Source organism: Sphaerodactylus townsendi, linkage group LG07 (assembly GCF_021028975.2).
Source record: "Sphaerodactylus townsendi isolate TG3544 linkage group LG07, MPM_Stown_v2.3, whole genome shotgun sequence".
Taxonomy (NCBI): domain Eukaryota; kingdom Metazoa; phylum Chordata; class Lepidosauria; order Squamata; family Sphaerodactylidae; genus Sphaerodactylus; species Sphaerodactylus townsendi.
The window spans coordinates 47,772,794-47,793,684 of NC_059431.1; the positions used below are offsets into that span (position 1 = coordinate 47,772,794).

Genomic DNA, 20,891 nt, shown 5'->3' on the forward strand with positions numbered 1-20,891 from the left:
GGGAGGAGGGAGGGAGGCCTGAAGAGAGAGACAGCCAGGCAGCAGGCTGCAGAAAGAGACTTAAGTTAGGGATGGATCTGCAAATTCCTATCTCGTTCCTGAAACTAGAAGAAGAGTATTAAAGTGTGGGGGTGGGCGCCGCTTGGTAGGGGAGTGGGAGTAAAGGGGGTGCCATGGAGGGCAGGGGGGTCCCATGGAGGGCAGGGGGGCCCTGGGGGTGATTTTGCATCCCCTACTTGATGAGTTGTGTTGCACCCAGGGACAGAGATTGCCCCCTTGTCCCTTATGGAGTTAATCATTAACAACAGGTTCTGCGAACTGAGAAAATTTTAACAACCGGTTCTACCGAACCGTCTCGAACCAGCTGAATCCCACCTCTGCACTGACCCCTGGAGCGTGTATGTGAAGTTCGGATTTTTTTGCCCCTATGTGCATCACTTTACATTTTGCTACATTGAACTGCATTTGCCATTTCTTAGTCCACTCACCTAATTTATCAAGGTCCACTTGGAGCTCTTTGCAATACTTTGTGGTTCTCACCATCCTACATAATTTGGTATCATCCGCAAACTTGGCCACCACGCTACCCACCCCTACTTCCAGGTCATTTATGAATAGGTTAAAGAGCACTGGTCCCAAAATGGATCCTTGAGGGACACCACTCCTTTCATCTCTCCATTGCGAGAATTTCCCATTTACACCCACCCTTTGCTTCCTGTTTCTCAACCAGTTTTTAATCCATAGGAGGACTTCCCCTCTTATTCCTTCATTGCTGAGTTTTCTCAATAGTCTCTGGTGAGAAACTTTGTCAAAAGCCTTTTGGAAATCCAAGTAGACAATGTCCACTGGTTCCCCCTTATCCACATGCCTGTTTACACCCTCAAAGAACTCTAGTAAGTTTGTAAGACAGGACTTGCCTCTGCAAAAGCCATGCTGACTCTTCCTCAGCAGGTCTTGCTTTTCTACATGTTTTATAATTTTATCTTTAATGATAGATTCTACTAATTTACCAGGAACAGATGTCAGATGTCAAACTGACTGGCCTGTAATTTCCCGGGTCCCCCCTAGATCCTTTCTTAAAGATTGGTGTGACATTGGCCATCTTCCAGTCTTCAGGGATGGAGGCAGATTTCAGGGATAAGTTGCATATTAAAGTGGAAACATCAGCAATTTAATTCTTGATCTCTTTAAGAACTCTTGGGTGAATGCAATCCGGGCCAGGGGATTTGGTAGCATTTAGTTTATCAATGGCTGCCAGAACTTCTTCCTTGTCTACCACTATCTTCGCTAGTTCCTCAGATTCGCCTCCTAAGAAGCTTGGTTCAGCTGCAGGAATTTTCCTCACCTCCTCTTGGGTGAAGACAGATGCAAAGAATTCATTCAGCTTCTCTGCAATCTCCCTGTCATCTTTTAGCACACCTTTGTTCCTTTGTCATCTAACGAGCCTCACCCAGAGGCCTAGAAAGTTGTAATGTATCAGCATAGTATTCGTGCGGATCCCAGGAGGGCTGCCTTCTGAATTTGACAGATGTTAATTTTGTCGATTTGAAGATGTTTCAAGTGCTGCCCTAGTGTTTTTGGGATGGCATCCAGCGTGCCAGTTACCACTACGACAACCTCAGCAATAGATGCTGAAGCTTGATTTTCAAATCATGGTATTTAGTGACTGTCTCATGTTCTTTTTCAATGATCCTGCTGCAGAGGTGTAGCTGGGTGCCCGAAACTAAGCCGGTCGCATTCCTGGATTTGTCTGCCCCATGGTCCCCTCCGGCTGCCCCTTTCACGGCATTCCTTAGTTCCTTACCATTTGTTCCAGAACTTTCAGGAGTATATAAAGGCCTCTGTTCTCGAGTAAAACAACCTGATGGTGAGACTATGCTCGCCAGAAGGAGACCTTGTGAGCCCCAAGGTCTCCTGGGAACTGTAGTTCCTCAGGCCGTTTTTACTGCAAACAGGCCTTTTGCAGCCTGAAAAAGTTCTGAAAAAGGAAAGGAACTAAGGTAAGTGTGGGAAGGGGGTGGGGGGTGCCACAGGGGGGTGCCATGGGGGGTGGGGGAAGCGGGAGGGGCCTCTTTGCGACTGTCCTGCTGTCACCAGATACTGCTATGTCGATGATGGTCATTTTCTTGTCCTCTTTCACTGGAATGTCAGGTGTATTGTGTTTCAACACTTTGTCCGTTTGGATTTGAAAGTCCCACAGGATCTTGACCTTCTCATTTTCCATTACTTTCTCTGGACAATGTCCCCCCCTCCCATTTTTAGCTGTTCTTATATTGTAATTCTTGCATAAATTCCAGTTATGCCTCTGTTTGTACTCAATCTAGGCAATCTTTTTGCAGCAGCTGAGGACATGCTCTACAGTTTCATCAGCTTCTTTGCACAATCTAAACTTTGCACCATCCAAGGATTTTTTTATTCTGGCCTTGATCAAATTTGTTCTAATGGCTTGCTCTTGAATGGCTAAAATCAGGATTCAGTTTCCTTTTTCAGAGTTCCAGTTGTTAACCACAGCCAGGTCTTTGCTGCCAGTTCTTTAGCTGGTTGTTGGCCTCCATTACAATTCTAGCCATATCCAGAAGCCTAGGAAGTTGCAGTGTATCAATGTAGTATTCATGTGGATATTACTGTTGTTGTTGTAGATTTCACAGCTGCCAGATCCTTAGGTTGTTGTTGTTATTGTTGTCATTGTTGTTGTTGTTGTCATTGTTGTTGTTGTTGTTGTTGTTGTTATTATTATTATTATTATTATTCCTTCAAGCTTTTATATTCATGGCTTTTTAAAATTTGGGAGACAATCTATGCACAAAAAATCCCTTTTTAAAAAAGATTAAAAGTCCCTTCATATAACCCTTGATGATCGAGGGAAGTTATCCACTACTCTGTACACAAGAACTGTCAGCAAATTTATAGGTTTTGAAATGCAGTAACATTAACGCACTGCTATTGAAATATTTATGCTGGCTTTTAAATATCCCTGAGGACATCTGCCCAGAACTCTACGGTTTTAGGCTTTTACCGTGCAAATTTTCCATAAAATATGATGAATTACATGAAATGAACCTTCTTCTCCAAATCACATCTAAATAAATCATGGCCCATTTTCCAAAACTTATGTCAATTAGCATTGTCCCTCAAAAGGTCACGAGACTCGTAAACCTTGAAAAGAGAGGACGCTTTTCATCCACAGACCAAGATATACACCAGACCTCCTTGATAGCTCTGCAAACAAACCTAAATTATAAGCACTCCCACGTGCCCCACCAGCATTGCATAACTGAGACTTTTCAACTGAAGAGGGACAATTTCAAATTACACGTTTCACCAGAGGGCTGCTGCTCTTAACTCTCATCCCAAGACATTTCAAATCTCCTTTCCCCTTCTTATCAAGAGCTCCTTCTGCAGGGGTGGGAGGATTTCATTAAGCTGTCAAAAGTCTGATGCTCAGCTTTCTACTGTCTCTAGCTCTGTTAGCATTTACTGAGCTATTCATTTTTTTTCTACTACAATAGCTGCAAAAGATTGAATCTGAAAAACTCATTTGCAGTTACAAGATGCTTTCGCTGTGATTATTTTGGACATATTTTAACTGTAATATTGGTGATGGCAGGGAACCACTTGAACAAATCACTATGGCAATACCTTGTTCATGATTCAATGGGAAAGTTCTTGTTTTGAGTCAAGGGGATTATGTAACCTCCTTGCAGAGGCTGAGTGCCCTTAAAGACATCTGTTCTGTGTATGGAGAATAGTTATATACTGGGATTTGTTCATCCTTAGACATATCTGCAAAAATTATGATAAAATAGTACTTACCCCCAATGTATTTACTTAGATGCATGCAAATATAAAAAATCAGAAACTTTTTCAAATCAGTGAGGGAGTTTGCTTTTTAACTTAATACATCATGTTGTCTTAGCCACACAAAATTCTCCAATGAGTAAGAGAAAGAGAAAAAGGTTTGCCTAAGACCTAAGGCCATGTCATGAGTTTGTGGTAGATATGAAATTTAACTTCCAGATGATTCCCTTAGACAATACTTTAGGGGGAAAAACTGTTGCCAATGGTGTTCCCTGCTTAGTTTTCTTGCCCTTGACCAGTCATTCTAGTCATTGCTTACTTCCAGATTTTAATGGGGTGGGGAAAAATTACATTGGTGAATGTAATGGTTTGACTTGTAGCTTATTTCTAAGACCCCTTCCGCACACGCAAAATAACGTGTTTTCAATCCACTTTCACAACTGTTTGCAAATGGATTTTGCTATTCCGCACAGCTTTAAAGAGCGCTGAAAGCAGTTTGAAAGTGCATTATTCTGCATGTGCGGAATGAGCCTAAGTTGTTGTCCTAAGGGACCACTGAATTCTCCCTAATACATTGACCAGCAGTTCTATGATTCTCATCAACACTGCTGAATATATATTTATATTGTAACCACTGTTTGTAAAGGCATGGCCAAACAATGTCTCGTAAACCATGTGGCTCTTATGCTGTTAAACAGCTCATACAATGGCACTCTTCCCACATTATACAGTCTTTCCACCCCATCTGCTAACAGGGAGATTAAGATGCCTATCAGGAAGGGATGGGGACATCAAGTTTCCCTGATGTTTTGGAAGAGGTCGCTTACCAATTTGCTCCAATACCCAGGGTCCATTATTCCCTTGAGTAAAATGGCCAAGGAAAACCTTAATGGCTATCCAGTGAAGGAACTAAGATTCCTTTATTCAGATTTTAATTAATCATTCTCTTTCATTTTGGTGTTCCTGTAGTCCTTTTATTCTGTACTGTTTTATTCTGTTTTATTATACTGTTTTATTTACTTTTATTCTCTACTGTTTTATTCTCTACTGTTTTGCTAACCCAGCCACACACAAGGGATGCCATACTAGCCTTTTGATACATGAGGCCATCATTTTCTTTCAATTAAGACAACATATGTATTTTCTAGCTTTGTTAGCATGGTTGAAAATTCAGGTTTTTTGAGGGTACATACTTGGGCATACTGAAGTGGGAAAATACATACATTACAATATTCATGATTACATAGATCAAAAATATTCCAGGGAGAAGCTGTTCCATCACTTAAGGTTCAAATCACAGCTACTGAACAAGCCTTGACTTACTCCTTGGATAGATATATTGTCAGAGGTTCCGGGATCAGGGTGAAGATCAGTTACTTTAACCCCATATTCATGTCTTGGATGAAAATGGTGCAATCAATAGGGTATTCTTATTTTCATAATATGGCATGTGAAAAATTAGTACCAAAATTGCATGTGTCCATTTCAGCTACACATCTGAACTTCTGAAAGGTATCATCAGTGCTCCAGAGGATCACTCATACCTGGTTTATAGTAAAAGAGCGGTTTACATTAGTAGTAGTTTAGAAGAAGGGCTGACTTCCTAAATCTAAGAGGGGAAGTTCCTGAAGAGGAAGGAAATCCAGAGTAGTCATTTCCCTAGCTTTAATTCTTAAAGCTTTTTTCCTGATCTTGCTAGCACAGTATGATCAGGAGGTGAAGAGGTAAGAATAGGGAACAGATACGTGAGTCATAATGCCTGGAATCCATCAATGGCAATAACTGTTCTGTAGAACATTACATCATTCTACACTGTTCCATCGTTTACTGTAAACATAGCTGATGACAGCACACAAGTCTGTATGTGGTACTTACACTGGTTGAGGAAACAGCTTCCTGCACACTTTCCATAATGAACTCCTTTGTGATCCTGCGACAAGGCAATTCATTGAAGAGAGAATTGATCAGAGCTACTTTTGCAGCATCTCGTCTTGCCTCTGCCCTGCTCAAGCAGTACTAAAAAAACAAACAAAAGGTTTTAGCAGGTTTTGTAAAGATGAAGTCCACTTCTTGTAGGATGAATTTGTCTCAGTTGTTGATAACTAGTCTATTATTTATTGGCATCAACAAGACAGGAAGTCTCTTTAAATAAGAGAGCTTCTTGATAAACTTTTTGTTTGCAAACTATTTGCACATGAATCTGGTTTAAATAATATTTTTTCAGAGCAGTTTCAAGTAACCAGGGTTTAGAGCTGTCAAAATTTTTCCACCATCAAATATATAACACTTTCCTGGTAAATTCAGGGTTGTGGGTGCACCTAGTGGTGAATCTAGGGAGGGACAGAGGGGGTTGACATCCTAGGTCCCACTTTCCAGTGTCACAGGGTGTGTGTGTGTGTGTGTGTGTGTGTGTGTGTGTGTGTGTGTGTGTGTGTGTGTGTGTGTGTGTGTGTGTGTGTGTGTGTGTGCCTGCCGCCTGCCTGTCCATGGCCTGCTGCCGGCCTGCTACTTGCCAAACTTGCTGGGTCCTTTGCTCGAGTCAGGGCTGAGCTGTGCACCCACAAGAGAAGGGGATCAAGCAAGCATTACAGCCTCTTCCCTAAGGACTCTGGTTTCTGGGCTGGGGGTGGTGGTGGTGGTGGTGGAGAAACTTACCATTTGTGGTTGGGTGATGCTCAGCCCTGCCCATCTTTGGGCACAATCCAACACCAGGTGCCCAAAGCCCGACTAGCAGCCTCTGTGCACTGGGCCCCCTATGCGGTGGCCTGTCCTTTGCTGCCCTTCTTGGCTGTGAATGTGCAGGTGGGTGGCTGACTACAGGGCTTCAAAAGAGGGGAAACAGGAAGGCCAGGAGTGGGATGGGAGAGGAGAAAGGAAGAAAGGAATGATTCTCAGCCTTGCTTGCCCACTCATCCTCCCGTCCACCAGCTAGAGAGGTAGGCAAATTGCTGCCTCCCTAGGGGCACAATTTTGGGGGTGAGGGTTGTTTTTTTTGGGGGGGCCGCAATTACAGTACTTGCTCCTGGGTGCCATTTTCTGAAGGTACGCCACTAGATACACCTCAAAACCTGTGTGACTGCTGTGATGCAGATCTGTTGAAAAGGGTTTGTTTTTTTCCAAAGGACTCCAGAAGTCAGCTAATGGAAAGATTAAAGTCTGCCTTTGAGTTTGCCTCATAGGGACAAGGTATTTGAGGAGGCAATATTGGATTAATTCCAAGAATTGTGAAAGAGAGTTTTTGGACCCATAGCTGACAGGGATTAGAACAGAGATTGCATTTGGTTGTGCTAATTCTGCATTTAAAAATGGAAAAAGGATTGCAGTTTAATTCTTCTATACTTCTTAGTGGCATTTAATGTAATTGACTATCAGATCCTCCCTGGAGGTGGAGGAAGGGGTGTCTGGCAGTGGTTCCGATGGATTAGCCCTTATATATGCCAGTACTTGATTGCTACTTTACTCCCTCGGTTTTGTCTTACATCTTGACCTTGATGCTCTCTAACACCTACATATAGACATCGGAAGATATTCTTTCCCCCCATAAATACTTTCATTAAAGTTTTGAAAAACAGATAAACAAACAACAGCGAACAACACAACAGACAAAACTCTGCTTCTTTTTTCTGTGCCAAATATAAACAAAGGTCTTAATAAAAAATATGGATATACAGGATCAAATAGAGCTGATGAGTAAAACAGGGTTTAAGGTTGACAAAAGTGAAATATCTGGGTATCACTTTGACAAATGTCCCCCCACCCCCCAAGTGGGGCTGTTATTGTTGTAGTGCCATTCATAATAAGTCTCTGTTCTTCTGTGGTAAATTTTCAGCTATCTTTATCAAGGGAATCTCTTGGTTTTTATATACATTCATATAATAATTATAGATTGTTTTAATCATCCAATTTTCTGTTAAAACATTGTTTCCTTCTTGTAGTTTCAATATCATTTACTTTTCTCTCTTTATTCTCTATATCCTAACCATTTAGATGGTTTGTTTGCAAACTCAAAATTCTTTTGGTTTACATATTTTAGTTTTGTTTTCATTTAGATTCTTATTTGCTGTGAGATATTCTTATCTCTGACATTTCTTTAATTCATCCTCTTTTTAAATTTCCTCTAATAAATATTTACTTGCATCCCAAACCATTTTCAAGCCTGTTCCCTTATTTAAATGGAGTTCAAAAATCATTCTTTTTACAGTCCTGAACAATTGTTTCATTTTGAATGCAGGGCTTCATTTAATCTCCATCTGAAAGTGTTAGATTTTCTTCTACAACCCAGTTTTACAAGATTATGATCTCAAAAAGTATTTGAGAAAATTTCTAAGCTAGCTTAGTAGCTATGTCTTTAGAAATTCAAATCTTGTCAATTCTTGAAAAAAGACTGTGTCCTTATGAAAAATATGTATACTGTCTTGAATTTCCACTTTTCTGCCTCCATACATCAACCAAACCCAAGTTGTCCATCAAATCAAAAAGTAATTTACCTTGCATGCTTTTAATCTTATTTTCAGAGAATCTGTTCATTAGAGGTAATGCCACACTACATCCGATATCCTGACAAGCACCTACATTCATATGGAACATCTAAGAGCTTACCAATAAGATGTTTATAAAATGTCCCTTTGTCCTCAATTGTTCATTTCTGTTTCTATCATTTTATTTAAAGCTTCTCCTTTACCCTCCAGAACTCTATATTTATCATTAGTTTGTTTAATTTCTTTACACATTTGCATTATAAAACTTTCCATTTTATTTACTTTGTCTGCTATCTGTTTTTCCATTTTTGAAAACTTTTGTTCTAATTCACCAAACTTCTCATCCATTTTCTTTTCAAAGGCTTCCCACTTAACAGTCACCTGATCAAAGCACTTTTTAAACATGTCAGGTGTAACCATTTTTCTTTGGTTATGTCCAAGTATTTTTTTCTGGTTGATGCCATATTAATTTAACTTCCAAACGTTAGTAGTCTTTATAACCACAGAGATCGTCAGTTCCTGCAGATGAAACAAACCGCTTTATTGTTTCATGATTACATTTCAGTGGCCAACACAGCCTCAGTGCTGAATATTTGTTGTTATTCACAATGTTCCTTTGCCCAGACAAAACATTTATTTAGTTATTTACTTATATTTTAGATTTATTAGCCGCCCTCCCCCAGAGGGCTCAGGGGGGCGTACAACAGTGGGGCGTACAACAGGGCACCATACAACAGATATCTCATCCGCATATATCCAGCTTAGACCAGCAGCAAACTTCTTTCATACAAACTTTCATCAAAAATAAATAGAACTCCCCAAGTATAACTGGCCCCCTTTTTTTCTTTATTTTGCAAACAAGCAAGAAAAACCTGAAAATTTAGTGACTCTATCCCCTCCCTCCGAGCCTCAAAAAAACAAACACCCCCCTGTAGTCAACCCCGCAGGGTCGTCGCTAAGGAATAGGCGAGACGCGGAGGAGGTTTCATCTGGCGGAGAGCGTCAGCAACAGGAAGCGCGGGTTTTCGTGATCCTGACAACTCTGCCCTGTGCTGGTCTCTCGCACCTTTTATTAGGGTTTCATTGTGGGCGTGTAAAGGAGGTGGGTAGGGAGATGAGCGGGAGACCGGGAGACCTGGAGATCATCATGTGATGCATGATCTCACCTGGCTACGTGCGGAGAGGAGCGTAAGCGTCTGAGCCTAATCCTCACCTGGGGGCAAGACCATTGTCCCTGCGCCCGGTGACTGAGCCAGACAGTTCATGACCCGTGACTCATAGGGGGATGAGGAGTGGGGGTGCGGTGCGACCAGCAAGGCCGTAGGTCCATTGGCGTCCCAACGTTCTACCACGGTGCTGCTGGGTCAGCAGTGCATCACTACATCTCCTCCTTTTTTACATTTTAGAAAAAGGGGGACCGAAATGCTAAGGGGCGATTTAAAGGGACGCTTGTCTCCTCCGCCATCTGGTCAAGCTGACCAAGCTGCTTGTGTAACATTAGAACTTGGCTGCGGGGTAAGGGAAATTCGAGGGGCTTCTTGCACACGTTACAGGCAATATTAGACACACATTGAACGCACCCACATCCGACAACGACGCAAAAACGTCGACCAAGGCAAGACTGTACAATACCACGCACGCATCATCCCGGCAGCCAGCTCCAGAGGGCTGACCACCAATGGGGCAAAACATCATACTTCAGATTAGATACAACTTCTTGCAGCTCACGACTTTCATATGAATCAATTGGGAATTATCAGAAAGATTAAAACAACACATATTATGTACATTCTCACAACCTTGGTGATGTAATAACAATAAGTAATCAATAAGCGCACGATTGTCTAGGGTCGCTTGAAGCAGCGAAGTTCCTGCTGCTCGGAGGCCAGAGCCGCCCAGCGCAATGGAGGTAGCATTGATGGGATTCGCAAGGGCACGGGCCAGCGGGCAAAGAGTCTTGGTGTTACAGGAAACAAGTCCGGGGGCTCCCACATGGGGCGTTGCGAGGGGGACAGGCTCCGCCTTGGAGAGGGCGACCGCGTCGCTTCGACAGGAGGGATCGAAAGGCAGAGCGGAGCGGCGGCGGCGGCGTCCGGGCTCCTGGGGTGGAGCCTGGGGTAGCAGAGAGTCCCGGCAGACAGACGAAGCGGAAATGCAGCAATAACAAATAACATAACTTCAAAAACTAGGGCATGCAATAGAATTTAAACAACAAAACATGGCTAAGCCATACATAGGCTGGATGATGGGCGGAAGGAAGGCAACCCGTGGTTGCATAATTGTCCAATGCATGGCTCTTGCTGTTTGACTACCAAAGCTACAGAGCGATGACGTTAGAGTCCATGGATTTCTCAAGAGCGTAGGGAGAGCTACTGATAGTCTTTAGCATTGCAGGTTCAGTGATTCTCACGAGCAAGGTTGTGAGAGAGAAGGCGTGTTCCAACAATTATTCGCCGCTGAAAACAGCGGAGAGTTCCAAGGGTTAATCTATCAGGGAATGTTCCTGGCTGCAATTCCAAGTTTCAGCCAGGGCTGCAGAGAGGGAGAGAGAATGGCGGCTGTAGATGAGGAGCAGCGACACACAGCGTCAACCTTGAGCCATAGCTGGCCCGAATGGCAGCCTGGGTTGCGATCTCCGTGGAAGAATGGGTGTACTGGTTCCAGAGAGGTCCCTCCCATCTTGGCCCAGGCTGGAGGGTGATCGGGCTCTCTCAACAGGGCGGCGGGGTCGGATCCTCCAGGGAGGCCCCGGGCTTCCATCTCCCGGGATGGGGCTGGCCTGGCATGGCGAGCTGGACTCCTGTATAGAAGAGAAAAGACAAGCGACGCTTTTCCCCAGGGCTTTGGCGGCTGGCTGAGTTAATTCGCTCTTATAGATGACAATGGAAAGCCCGAGCCCTGAGTGGGGCGGGCAATTTTGATAGAGAATATAGAAGACTACTTTGGATATGGTCTGCTGGATGAGACCTTGATTGGGTCAATAGGGGAACTACTCCCCTTTTTTTCGCTTTGTTTTGGCCAAGCTTTCAAGAAGCCAGTTGGCCCATTCCGACAAATCCATCACTCTGCAACATCTCAAGGCGTTAAGAGATACAAGGCAGGAACCGCCCGAAGGCTTAGGAGAAGGGAGAGGTCATATCCAGGTCGGATGTTTGTTTGTAAAACAATCCCAATCACCGTCTAAGGTGTGGGTTTTTTGCAAAGCAACTTGAACAATTCACAATTATAGTCATATCGTAATATAGCCTATAGGAAAGATATAGAGAAGATGCAAAGAAAACAGTTCCTGGGCTTGAGGTTTGATCACAGGAGCAAATTGAGAGGGGTTTGCAAAAAACCCTTTATCAGATCCTAGATCTAGAGGTGGGGTGCGTCAGCCCATTAGAAAGAGGGAGGGTGTGCAGAAAGGAAGGCAGGGGAAGGGTTTGGAAGTCAGCTCTACCTTCCTCCCGTAAGGGGACTTTGGCCGGTTTGATCGCTTCCTACCTTCACAGCGGAGGCTGTGTAAGATAGGTGTGGCTGAGAGACCCCCTTGGCACTGTGACTAGCCAGGAGCCCCTCAGCAGAGAATGTGGGAGCATGAAAATGATTTTGGCTTCATATGTAAACTTTAGCGCCACGCCAATGTGGCAGTGTAGGCTCAGATGGACGAAGGAAAAGGTTCTCAAGGAGAGGTTTGAAGAAAAGTTTTGAAGGTTTAAACTAAGATGGAGGCGGCTTGAAGCAGGTCCCATCGGTATCCTGGGGAGCACGCAAGCGATGTCTCCAGTTTAAGGTCGATGCTGTAATGGGCGAAGCATTTCAAGGCATTGGCACCCATAATCAGAAGGAGAAACACTTTAATTGAAGCACAAGGGCATAGCCTAGAAGCAATGGAAAAATCCCCTATGAGGGGAAAACCTTAGGGTCTCTTGAAAGGGGCAAGACATACAGAACATACATAGGCATACAGGAGCACATATAAAGTAACGAGGAGGATTGCAACTCTGATTTGAGATCTTGCTCTCTCTGAGGTGCTGACGATTTTGCTGCCACTGGGAGCTTTGAGCTTAGGGCTTTGCACAGGCTCAGAGGCTATGAGATCTGGTTTGAACCTTACAGCTGGAGAGGGCCAAGGGGGCTTCTTCTTCACAAAGGACTTTTGGCTTAAGGCCATTGTGCGAGCATCTTCCCCTTTCCATGCCTCATTGTCCTGTAGATTGGCTATGGGGCATTCTGAGGAGGGCTCAAAACGGCAGTCCTCTTCCGTCAGCATTCCTTTCTGCTGCAATTCAGTGACTGTGGACTCTGCAGAGATTTTGAAATGCGTGCCATTCTGGGGCACTACGGAGGTACATGGTGACTTTGGAAGTAGAAGGGGCTAGCAGAGCAGGAAGTATAGACGTGAGAGGGGGAGCGAGCAACGAGATTTAGATTAGCTGAATTTAGATTAGACTCAAGTGAGAGCATAGAGGCAGGGTGTTCCGGTGAACTTGGCAGTTTCTGCAGGATGTTTGTCCATACTTGGATGTGGCTGGCTCCCTGGTGCATGGGGTCGATGACCCCCGGGATGATGAACAACCCCTGTTCAGCGGCGGAAGCTTTTGGCAAGACCAGCCTAATATGAGGTCTCCGTGGGGATGGGATCACTATACTGAGCTGGAGCAGCGAAGATCTCATGGGGGAGCTCCGGGGGAAGGGCTTGAGGTGCGGATCTTGGTTCCGGGCTGGGGAGATGTCCGGGCCGGAGCCTCCCCAGCGGGCATTGGGAGCGCCCGTCCTAGACTTTCCTGGGGGTCTTAGCCGCCTCTGGGGAGAGACCCTCCTCCGTCAGGGTTGTAGGCCCCCCCGCCGGGCAGCCTACAATTCCTCCGGAAATGTCCTGGCTTGCCGCAACCGAAACACTCGTCTCGGGGCTGCCTCATGGCAGCGGAGAGGGCGGCGACTAGAAGGCTGGCTTGATGGGTGAAAGACCCGATATCCTGGCAAGCTTTGAGCATGTCGCCAGCCTCGGGGTTTCTTCCTAGGCCTGTGATCGCTTTGCGGCACTCAGCGGAGGCGTTCTCCTTGGCAGCGCTTAAGGAGCTCGCCCTGGGCCTCCTCGTTGTCAACCTGCCTCTTGAGGGCCTCCTGGAGCCTGTTCACAAATTCAGCATAGGGCTCTTGAGGCTTCTGCCGGGTGCTAGAAAAAACTTTGGGTTGGCTGTCCGGGCATTGGGGACTTTCAAAAACGCCTTTGTAGGCGCATTCAGAGGCGACCGTAAGGGTGGCCAAACCGGCAGGACGCATCTGATTGTTGGGGTTACTGAAGGCATCAAAGCCGTAAAGCTGAGCGGCTGTGTAGGCGCCGCCGGAGGCGGCTGCTCTGTTGAAGCACTGCTGGCGGAACTCACTTTCCCAGACCACAAATTGCGCAGGGCTCAGGAGCATGCGAAAGGTGGTCTTCCAGTCATCTGGAACCATTAGGTGGTTCCTTGCGATGGCCTCCAGCATGCCTCTCACGTAGGGGCTAGTGACTCCTACGTCCCGCATTGCTTTGTGGAGCTCAGTAAGGATGTTATAGCTAGGGCGGTACTCGACAACCCGCCGGATGACGCACCCTCCCCCTCAGTATCTGTGACGTGGACGGGGCACCATGCAAGAACCTCGGCGTCGTCTTCCGCCAGGGTGTCTTTCTTCTGCAGATGGTGGCTACTACGGTCTCCGTGAGATTTGAAACCCGCGCCATTACGTGGCGCTGACGGAGGTGCAGTGGCTTCGGAAATGAAGGCGGAGCAGGAGGGGGCGGCTGAGCCGCGGGAGAGTTTGAAATGGGTGAAGGAGCGAGGGGGGCAGAAGGAGGACAGGCCCAATTTAGTGGATAGAGAAAATTCCGGGGTTGAAATTGAAGGTGAAAGATCGAAAGGAGGGCGGCCTACAGCAAGGGAGCCATAGGTCTGCAGGCTGATGGCTTACAAAACATTGTCTCCACGTCAGTAGCAGTGGCATCGGCGCGCGAGGCTCTGTTCGAAGAGTGCGCCCTAGGTTTTCCCAGTCCTTAAGGTTCAATGTCCCCCCCTCTAAGTGCCATGGACACTGCGCTTCAGTCTCCTCAACCAATGTGCGCAGCTCCCTTCTCTTTACGGGGACCCTGCCGCATTTCGTTAACGCCAGTTCGTCAACGTGCTTGTCATAAGTCTCCTGCTTTGCAAGCTCCCATACTCACCGGTGTTCCGCCGGACGAGAGAGTGTCCTAGGACGCGTGTCTCTGGATCGCCGATCCAGAGGACAGGCGACACCGGAACGGGTGGTCCCTGGATGCTGCCGATCCAGCCGGACTTCGTATCGCTGCCCTTCCCCAAGCGACGGTGAGCAGGGTGGAGGTTCGAGGATTCCAGGTTTTCGGCACCAGCTTGTAGTCTACCCCGCAGGGTCGCCGCTATGGAATAGGCGACGACGCGGAGGAGGTTTTCATCTGGCGGAGAGCCGCCAGCAACAGGAAGCGCTGCCTGATCCTGACAACTCTGCCCTGTGCTGGTCTCAGACCTTTATTAGGGTTTCATTGTGTGGCAAAGGAGGTGGGAGATGAGCGGAGACCGACCTGGAGATCATCATGTGATGCATGATCTCACCTGGCCACGTCGGAGAGGAGCCGCAAGCTGCCTGAGCCTAATCTCACCTGGGGCAAGACTATCCCTACCGGTGACTGAGCCAGACAGTTCATGACCCGTGACTCATAGGGGGATGAGGAGTGGGGGTGCGGTGCGACCAGCAAGGCCGTAGGTCCATTGGCGTCCCAACGTTCTACCACGGTGCTGCTGGGTCAGCAGTGCATCACTACACCCCCCCCCCCCCAGACTTTAATGGAGCCAACAATTTTCAGGTTTCCGGAAAAAAGCAAAAAAAAAAAAAAACCTTCCCCAACTCAGCCATTTATTGGTATATTTGGCTTTTTCGAATTTTACAAAAAATGGTCAGTTCAATTAATCTAAATCTAAAAAACATCCAGAAAAATGGTATACATCCCTAATTGGGACTAATGGTTCAGTCCCAATCAATGCCCTACTGGTTCAGTCCCAATCAATGTGATCAATGCTTGAATGCTGTGTTAGACCAGATAGGGATTAACAAATTGAAGTTTAATCCAGACAAAACAAAAGCTTGGATGACGGACTAGTTAAAAACACTGCTAATTTTACTTGCCTTGGCTGAGGTTACACAATTCTTGAAGGATAAGAACAGAACATAAGAACGAGCCTGCTGGATCAGACCAGAGTCCATCTAGTCCAGCACTCTGCTACTCACAGTGGCCCACCAGGTGCCTTTGGGAGCTCACATGCAGGATGTGAAAGCAATGGCCTTCTGCTGCTGCTGCTCCCAAGCACCTGTTCTGCTAAGACATTTGCAATCTCAAATCAAGATTGGTAGCCATAGATCGACTTCTCCATAAATCTGTCCAAGCCCTTTTTAAAGCTATCCAGGTTAGTGGCCATCACCACCTCCTGTGCCAGTATATTCCAAACACCAATCACACGTTGCGTGAAGAAGTATTTCCTTTTATTAGTCCTAATTCTTCCCCCCAGCATTTTCAATGTATGCCCCCTGGTTTTAGTACTGTGAGAAAGAGAGAAAAATTTCTCTCTGTCAACATTTTCTACCCCATGTATAATTTTGTAGACTTCAATCAAATCCCCCCTCAGATGTCTCCTCTCCAAACTAAAGAGTCCTCATAAGGAGGAGCCTCTCCTCTCCAATCCCTCAATCATCCTTGTTGCCCTTCTCTGCACTTTTTCTATCTCTTCACTATCCTTTTTGAGATGTGGCGACCAGAACTGAACATAGTACTCCAAGTATGTCGGTTTTCTGTATACTGTGTGGCCCAATTCGCAGACCCAACCACCAATTGGGCCACACAGTATACAGAAAACTGACACACACAGACCGGTATCTACATAAAAACTCCAATCATCATCCACAACAGAAAAGGGGCATAATCAAAACTCTGACAGATCGTGCAAAATGAATCTGTGAACCTCATCTCTTCCCTGATGAAATCAACCATCTAGACTGGGCTCTGCAGGCTAATGGCTACTCCACAACAGAAATCAGAAGAGCTTTAAGACCAAGAGAAACCCAGAGGACTGAGGAGAAACAGCCTACCACAGGAAAAATATTTCTACCATACATCAAGGGAATCACAGATCAAATAGGGAAACTGATGAAAAAGCATTACCTACAAACCATTGTCAAACCCACCAGGAAAATACAGCAGATGCTACGCTCAGCAAAGGACAAGAGAGACCCCCTCACTTCTGCAGGAGTATATCGCATACCCTGTAGCTGTGGAAAGGTCTACATAGAAACCACAAAACGCAGCATTCAGACCCGTATTAAGGAACACGAAAAACACTGTCGGCTTAACCATCCTGAAAAATCTGCAGTTGCAGAACATGTGTTAAACAAAACTGGACATAACATTTTCTTTGAGAACACTGAAATTTTGGACAATTCAGAAGTCTACTATGTCAGACTGCACAGGGAGGCCATTGAAATTCACAAACACCAGGACAACTTCAATGAGAAAGAAGAGACTTTGAAGATTAGCAGGGCCTGGCTCCCAGTACTTAAAAAAAAAAGGACTGATAACCCCACCGGCAATACAATGCACTCAACCACACCTTTGCATAGCAAGTTCCACCCAAACAGTTAATGATTGGTTCCCCACCCTGGGACATGGACAATATACCACACTAAACTTTCCCTTCTCACTTAGACACAGTGAGAAACAGACTTTTCTCTGTGATACACCTCTGAAGATGCCAGCCACAGATGCAGGCAAAACGTTAGGAACAAGATCCACCAGACCACAGCCACACAGCCCGGAAAATCCTCCAGAACCAGTTGAATCTGGCTGTGAAAGCCTTTGACAATACACAGATGCAAAGAATTCATTCAGCTTCTCTGCAATCTCCCTGTCATCCTTTAGCACACCTTTTGTTCCTTCATCATCTAACAGGCCTACCACTTCCCTAGATAGATTCTTACTTTTGATGTACTTGAAGAATTGTTTGTTGCTGGTCTTGATGTTCGCAGCCATGCATTCCTCATAATCCTTTGTTGCCTCCCTTACAGCTAACTTGCTTCTCTTTTGCCACCATTTGTGTTCGTTCTCGAATAAGGTGATTTTGGTCCCTCTAGACTTTGCTGAGTTTCTGGATTTTCAGGTTAGGGTAGCGGCTGCTGAATCAGTTGTCTAAACTAGGGGAAGGCACCCTTGGCATTTTGCTTCTTTCACAAAGACCGGACCTTAGTCATCCATACTCTGGTAAAATACCATATTGATCACAGACACATATTGCATTTACCTGGAAATCTCCCATAAGGGAAAGCAGAGATATGCTGCAGAAAACATTGCATATCTCCGAGCTGGTGGATTTGCCCTCCCCAGGACACATATCCCAATGGAGGGGCAAATCCACCAGTGCCCGGCTGCTTTAGAGCCCTGAGATGCCCAGCTGAAGTGTCTAGCTCTCCATAGATGCTCCCGCGCTGCTCTGAGTTGTGCCAGGATGGTGGGGGTATTCCCAGGGGTGGAGCTTCACTGCCCATTTAGCCCCCTTATGCTTGGGTGCCACGTAGCTGGCAAAAGTAGCAGCATAGAAGAACTAAAATAGTAAACATCTCAGGTTCCAAAAACCACACACATTCCAAACACATGTGGATTTCCTGTCCAAGGATCAGGCTGTAATAGCATCTTTGCTCACGGAAACAATATTGCATAAATGAAATTTCATTTTCCATTGCTACCAATGTTTTATCAAATACATTTTGAAAAATCCTCCCATTGCATCCATTGTATTGTATGTGAATGGGAACAGTCCATGAGTAATTCTATAAACCTCTTAAAACTTCCCTGAGTTCCCTACATCAACATACTTAGCCATGCTCTTATTATTCAATCTTCTCTTGCGGGTTATATGAATGTTTACTTTCTCAAATTCCACGACCAAATTCAGACTTGTATGGTTTTAATAATAAACGTTTTAATAGAAACCAATCCAAATAATTTGGATTTAAACCACCTTTGTGAAGACAAAACCCAGTAAAAATAAGAGATAAAAGAAACTATTTTAAGTAAGGCTAGCAAAGCAGCAGATCAAAGAGGCTGAGTAAATTTAAATGCAAAAGGCAAATCTTTGTAGACCAGGAGATGTCCAAATCTACAGTGGGCGGTGTGGGGGTGGGGTGGTGGAATAATTCTTACTACTTTCTGGATGTAATTGGAAACAAAAGGCTTAACCAAATTTTGATTTTTTATTTAGGTCCCTGACATATGATTTTCACTTCAATTTTCTTAAGTGTTTCAGTTCAGATAGGTTCGGTCTGTTTTATGACAACAGCACAGATTTGAAAGTCATACAAACTGAGGACTATAGGGTTATAAGAACGTTTAATTTTTGTAAGGGAAATATGTCTGACTACCTGCTTGACAGTATGATACGGCTGGTCTCTACCTGGGCCAGGGCCCCAACCTAGTGGAACACTCTCCCTCTCACCATCCGGGCCCAGTGGGACTTAGAACAGTTCCGCAGGGCCTGCAAGATGGAGTTGTTCCGCTGGGCTTTTGGGGAGGTCAGCTGTTGAGGGTGCCATCTCATTACATTCCAGGCATTCCATATTCTATTCTTGGAACATAGATTTACTGTGTCTGACCACCCTGGTGAGTTTTACTGCTGATGTTGTCATCTGATTTCAGAGTTAAGTTTGGAGTTGTTGTTACCTGATGCTTTAACTGGAATTTTATTGTGATTGAGTTTTATTGATTTGCACATCGCCCAGAGCCCTTTGGGGATGGGGAGGTATATTAAATTTGAATAATTAATAAATAAATCAAAGTTCTTGATGTATTTGTAAATTAAAATAACAACAATGTGAACAAAAGTGGTCACCCTTCTTTATATTCCACGTTATTAGATTCTCATGAAGAAGTCATGCTCCCTATTCATAAAACAGGGAGCCAACGGTAGGAAAAGATTTGGATTATGTAATGCATTGGAAGCATTACCATTTTTGTCATGCTATTTTAAACTGAAAAAGTATATTTGAAAGCATACCCAGAGCTCCCCTGGCTCCCCTGTTAATTTCAATGGGGCACAAAGAAATGGATGTACACACTGGATCTGATCTTTGGCAAGAGGACAAATGTGGATCTGATCTCCAATGATAGAGTGCCATGGTCAGGCCACTTTGCCCTGAAGACCTCAGTAGAACTCAGTGCTCTTCTCCTGAATTGAATATGGAATTCTGTTCAGGTATAAATGAGGCTTTGAGACCACAACTGGGGCTATTGCTGTTGCCAGTTATGCTCTGGCTTGTTCTGACAGATCTTCCATTAACTACCAATGGGACTGTGTTGCAAGCAACGGGATGGTGAGGCTGTTGTACTTGAACATGTAATGTTCATGTACAGTAATTTTGGATAAAAGTATTAACTGCTCTGGAAAACTGATTTCTATGATGATTATCTAACTACTTTCATCCAGTCTCAGTTCATTATGATTTATTTTTATTTTATTTATAGGATTTTTATCCCACCAATGAGTCCCAATAAAAATTAAAAAATATTCTATATTAATATATAATTACCATTTAAAATCCTACCCAATATATAAATATAGTGTCCCCACATAATCAATAGCAATAATGGTGAGAACAATCAGAAAAGAAGAAAAAGGAAGGAACTTACGAACTGAGACAAGTTACTAGCTGACCATAACCAGAGGCGAAGAGAGGAGGAACTGTGCCCTCTGCGCTCCTACCCGCCCCAGAATGCCCCCGCCGTGGCACCACCTGAAGTGCCAGGCCCCCCCACCCCATTGGCGCTATGCCACTGACCATAGCTCTCTTTTGGGGAGATGGTCCTGCAGTTATGACAGTCCCAGACCATAGGGCTTTAAAGATTAACACCAGAGCCTTGAACCTCATCTGGTGCTCAACTGGGAACCAGTGCCACTGGCAGAACACTGGTCATATGTAGTTCCTGTAAGGACCCATGCCACTGCATTCTGGACCAACTGAATTTTCTGGAGCAGTCTCAAGGGTAGCCCTACATACAGTGAGTTACCGTAGTCCAATCTGGAACTGACGGTTACATGGATCCCAGTGGCTACATCAGGGTGGAATAGGTAGGGTATCAGCTGTATGGCCTGGCAATCGTAGAAAAACACCATCCTGGCTGTATTTGTGACCTGTTCTTCCAAAGAGAGGGAGACATCCAGAATCACAACCAGGCTTATTCGGACTTATTTACCAAAGGCCAGTCGACTCTATATGAGTACTGCACATCTACTAGGGAGACTAAATGGTTCTGCATACATAGATATATCTGCAGCTCACTAGCAACAATTTGTTTAATTGCAACAACACTTTAAGATGCAGCAAATTACAACTATCATTTTAGAAAACTGGTTATAGATAATCCTGCATCACATGCTACATCTTCTATAGAAATGCAGTCGAAGAGGGTAGTCAAGATGTATCACAAATAAAGAAGATTTTCATATCTGAACTGAATTATCACTGTTGTCTTTAGATCCCCTGAAAGGAGGTTCCAAACCAAGCATGGGATATGCTAGGCAGATAATGTAGGTTTAAAAA

At 44.8% G+C, this 20,891-nt stretch overlaps 1 protein-coding gene across 1 annotated transcript in view; it reads right to left on the bottom strand.

Annotated features, from left to right (window-relative positions):
- LIX1 (limb and CNS expressed 1) overlaps positions 1–20,891 on the bottom strand; it is a 53,249-nt gene that overhangs the window by 9,911 nt on the left and 22,447 nt on the right. Inside the window, exon 3 of the mRNA XM_048504096.1 lies at positions 5,674–5,814. Within this exon, the coding sequence (XP_048360053.1) occupies positions 5,674–5,814 (141 nt within the window). The remainder of the gene's footprint in view (positions 1–5,673; positions 5,815–20,891) is intronic.